A 1,142-nucleotide genomic window follows, 5' to 3' on the forward strand; every position below is an offset into this window, starting at 1 on the left:
AGCATATCAGTGGCTCTAGAAATTTTAGACATTATATCTTCCTTTTCTTTCCAGCTCAACTTTGAGCTTATATCCTCTCTCTTTAAAGCCTTTCCGATCTTATAAACATGATAATCTAAGTCATTCATTGCTTTGGCCTTCTTAAGAAACTTCTCATCTTCAGACTTATAATTCTCTGCTTCTTTAATCATTTTACTAATTTCTGCATTTGACAGTCTTTCTTTGTTATTGGATATTATAATTCCATTCCTATTACCGGTTACTTTATCCTTAGCAGAAACGGAAAGAATGCCATTTTCATTTATAGCAAAAGTCACATCATACGGATAGCCACGAGCAGCTGGAGGATGGCCAGAAAAATTAAAATAACCCAACAAATTATTATCACTGGCTTTCACTCTCTCGCCCTCATAAACCGGAATATAGCTTGAAAATTGGTAATCTTCGACTGTTACAAAAACTTTATTCTTCTTTATTGGAATAGTAGTGTTCCTAGGAATCACAACACTCATGAGATTCCCTAGTATCGCTGTGCCAAGTGAAAGCGGAGTAACATCTTTCAATACCAAATCTGGAACATTCTTAATGCCTTCAGTCAAGAGAGCAGCCTGCACAGCTGCACCATAAGCAACAACTTTATCAGGGTTTACGCTCTTGCAAAGATCCTTCCCATTGAAAAAGTCTTCAAGTAGCTGCTGCATTTTGGGAATCCTAGAAGAACCACCCACAAGGACAACATCATGCACACTACTTTTCTCCAGCTTAGCATCCCTAAGACACCTATCTACTGTTTCCATACACTCTTCAAAGACCTCCATATTGATTTCTTCAAATTTTGCTCGGGTTATTGAAGAAAGCAAATCAGTGCCTTCAAATAAACCATCTATCTCTATGCTTGCAGTAACAGCATATGACAGTGTCCTTTTTGCTCTCTCGCAAGCACTTCTCAACCTCCTTAAGGCACGTGGGTTCCCACTTATGTCAACTTTACTTTTCCTTTTCATCTCCTCTACAAAGTAGTTAATTATTCTATTATCAATGTCCTCTCCGCCAAGGTGAGTGTTTCCGGCAGTGGCCTTAACTTGAAACTTAACTTGAAAGACTTTGTTCTGAATAGTGAGAATAGACACATCGAATGTACC

At 38.2% G+C, this 1,142-nt stretch overlaps 1 protein-coding gene across 1 annotated transcript in view; it reads right to left on the reverse strand.

The window, feature by feature from the left end:
* Positions 1 to 1,142, reverse strand: part of LOC106758506 (probable mediator of RNA polymerase II transcription subunit 37c) — a 5,736-nt gene that overhangs the window by 3,766 nt on the left and 828 nt on the right. The window contains exon 3 of the mRNA XM_014641425.1: positions 4 to 1,136. Coding sequence (XP_014496911.1) covers positions 4 to 1,136 — 1,133 coding nt within the window. The remainder of the gene's footprint in view (positions 1 to 3; positions 1,137 to 1,142) is intronic.

The sequence above is a fragment of the Vigna radiata genome, chromosome 4, assembly GCF_000741045.1.
Source record: "Vigna radiata var. radiata cultivar VC1973A chromosome 4, Vradiata_ver6, whole genome shotgun sequence".
Taxonomy (NCBI): Eukaryota; Viridiplantae; Streptophyta; class Magnoliopsida; order Fabales; family Fabaceae; genus Vigna; species Vigna radiata.